General features: G+C 47.0%; 1 protein-coding gene across 1 annotated transcript; it reads left to right on the forward strand.

Annotated features, from left to right (window-relative positions):
- Nucleotides 1-126: 126 nt before the first annotated feature.
- LOC137917539 (endoribonuclease ZC3H12A-like) lies at nt 127-1,932 on the forward strand (the record flags this gene model as incomplete). Its single annotated transcript, XM_068760255.1, has 3 exons — nt 127-361; nt 537-643; nt 741-1,932. Coding segments are annotated over 3 exons (1,382 nt in total), but the record flags the coding sequence as incomplete, so codon positions are not given.
- Between the last annotated feature and the right edge of the window lie 68 nt (nt 1,933-2,000).

Consider the following 2,000-nt stretch of genomic DNA (forward strand, 5'->3'; position numbering starts at 1 on the left):
AGTTACAAAAAAAAATATTTTTTTTTTTTTTTTTTAAATGTATAAAATTCTTTATTGCAGTTTTGGAAATGAGCAACACAATAGTGGTTGTATGTGTGCATTATTTCTCCACGTTTTGATTTTCAGACCAACACATCCTGATGGCGCTTGAAAAACAGAAAATAGTGGTCTTCACTCCCTCGCGCCGTGTCGGTGGGAAACGCGTGGTCTGCTACGATGACCGTTTCATCGTCAAGGTGGCGTACGAGTCAGACGGAGTGATCGTATCCAATGACACCTACCGTGACCTCCAGGGAGAAAGGCCCGAGTGGAAGAAATGCATCGAGGAGAGACTCCTCATGTACTCCTTTGTGAATGACAAGTAAGCAATTAGGCTGTGTTTATATGTGCTCCTGTGTGGATTTTCTACCATGAACCCCGCCTTGTGTGGTTCCAGAGGAGCTATTACATCCTCGGGGAGTAGCCAGGGGAACATTTGCGTAACACCAAATTGATATTTCACAGAGATACTTTTGTTATATTCATTCGTTGCTCAGGTTTATGCCCCCAGACGACCCCCTGGGCCGCTACGGCCCAAGTCTTGACAACTTCCTCAGGAAAAAGCCTTTGCCTGTAGAACAGAAGAGACAGCTCTGTCCATATGGTAAGAGCCCAGGGAAGTTTTTACACTGCATATTGTTAATGTTCTCATTCTTTAAAGCGTGTGACAACCTGTACTTTTATGTGTACGTTTTCCTCAGACAAAAAGTGCACTTACGGCATCAAATGTAAGTTCTACCACCCAGAGCGGACAAACCAGTCCTACCTGTCCTTGGCCGATGAACTGAGAGAGAAAGCACAGATTTCCACTGAAAAAGAAGGGAAAAATGCCAGATTATCACCCAGACATCTTCAATCTGATCCTGGGCTGGCCCACAATGCTTACTCCCATCCGGACGGCTATGACGCAGAGCACATAAGAGACCGGCAAAGTTCCTCGCATCCAGGTCAGGATTGTGAAAATACTCGGCTGTACTGGGAGGATCCTCGAAATCATGTGTCGTTCTCTGTAAAAGGAAACCAGTGCCAGACAGAGATGCCCGGGCTGCACTTGATACCCAATCACTACTATGCCAACGTGTCTCACGAGCACCTAGATTCTGGACTTGGCTCTTATGAGAGCCAGTACTCTGACTTTTCACAGTGCCTCAGCAACTCCCACCGACTCCGGCCCCAGCACCAAAGTCCCCTTGCCGGACACCGACATGCCTCAGTGCATTCAGAAAAAAATCACATCAGAGAGTCCTGCAGGTGCTGTTCCAACGCGGGGCCTTCAGCGGCTCATCAAAAGCCACACGGAAAACCGGATTGCAATGGTCAACCCATCTATGACACCTTCTCACCTCATATGTTCTCACCTGGTGTTCCACTTCAACGCAGCCTCCCCAATCATCTCTGTTACGGCAGAGCCCCACACCACGAGCAGAATTACTGGTCAGATCCCTTTCAGGGAATGCCCCAAATAAGGACATCAAATGGTCTTCCCTCCTCTGGACAAACATCCCACTCGCACAACTCTCCCTGCTCTTACGAAGGTCATCATTATCATTCCTTCGGCCCACAGCAGTCATCATCCTGCACTGCGTTTGACCCAGAGCGGTTCGAACTCCGAAAGAGACTACAAGCGATCTTCAACCCACTAGAGGTCGATACAGTCATGGAAATGTTTCCGCGGCTGATGGATGCGGAGAAACTGGCTGTGGAGATCCTCAACCTGAAGGCTTCAAATGGGATATTCTGAGGATTTGCTTCCTCTTAGGGGAAAATGAATACGATACTGATATTCGCACATGTCAAAGTCAAAAATAGGAATCTTACGAGAGGATTTTATCAATGGTTTCTGTTTCTGTTGTGTCTATTTTGAGACGTTGAACTCCATCCAATGTGCTATCATGCCGGTTTAACTCTCCTTCCTGTTTATGGACGGTTGAGATCATCTGCTTTATGCATTCATATGACAG

This window comes from Brachionichthys hirsutus, unplaced genomic scaffold, assembly GCF_040956055.1.
Source record: "Brachionichthys hirsutus isolate HB-005 unplaced genomic scaffold, CSIRO-AGI_Bhir_v1 contig_1272, whole genome shotgun sequence".
NCBI classification, from domain to species: Eukaryota; Metazoa; Chordata; class Actinopteri; order Lophiiformes; family Brachionichthyidae; genus Brachionichthys; species Brachionichthys hirsutus.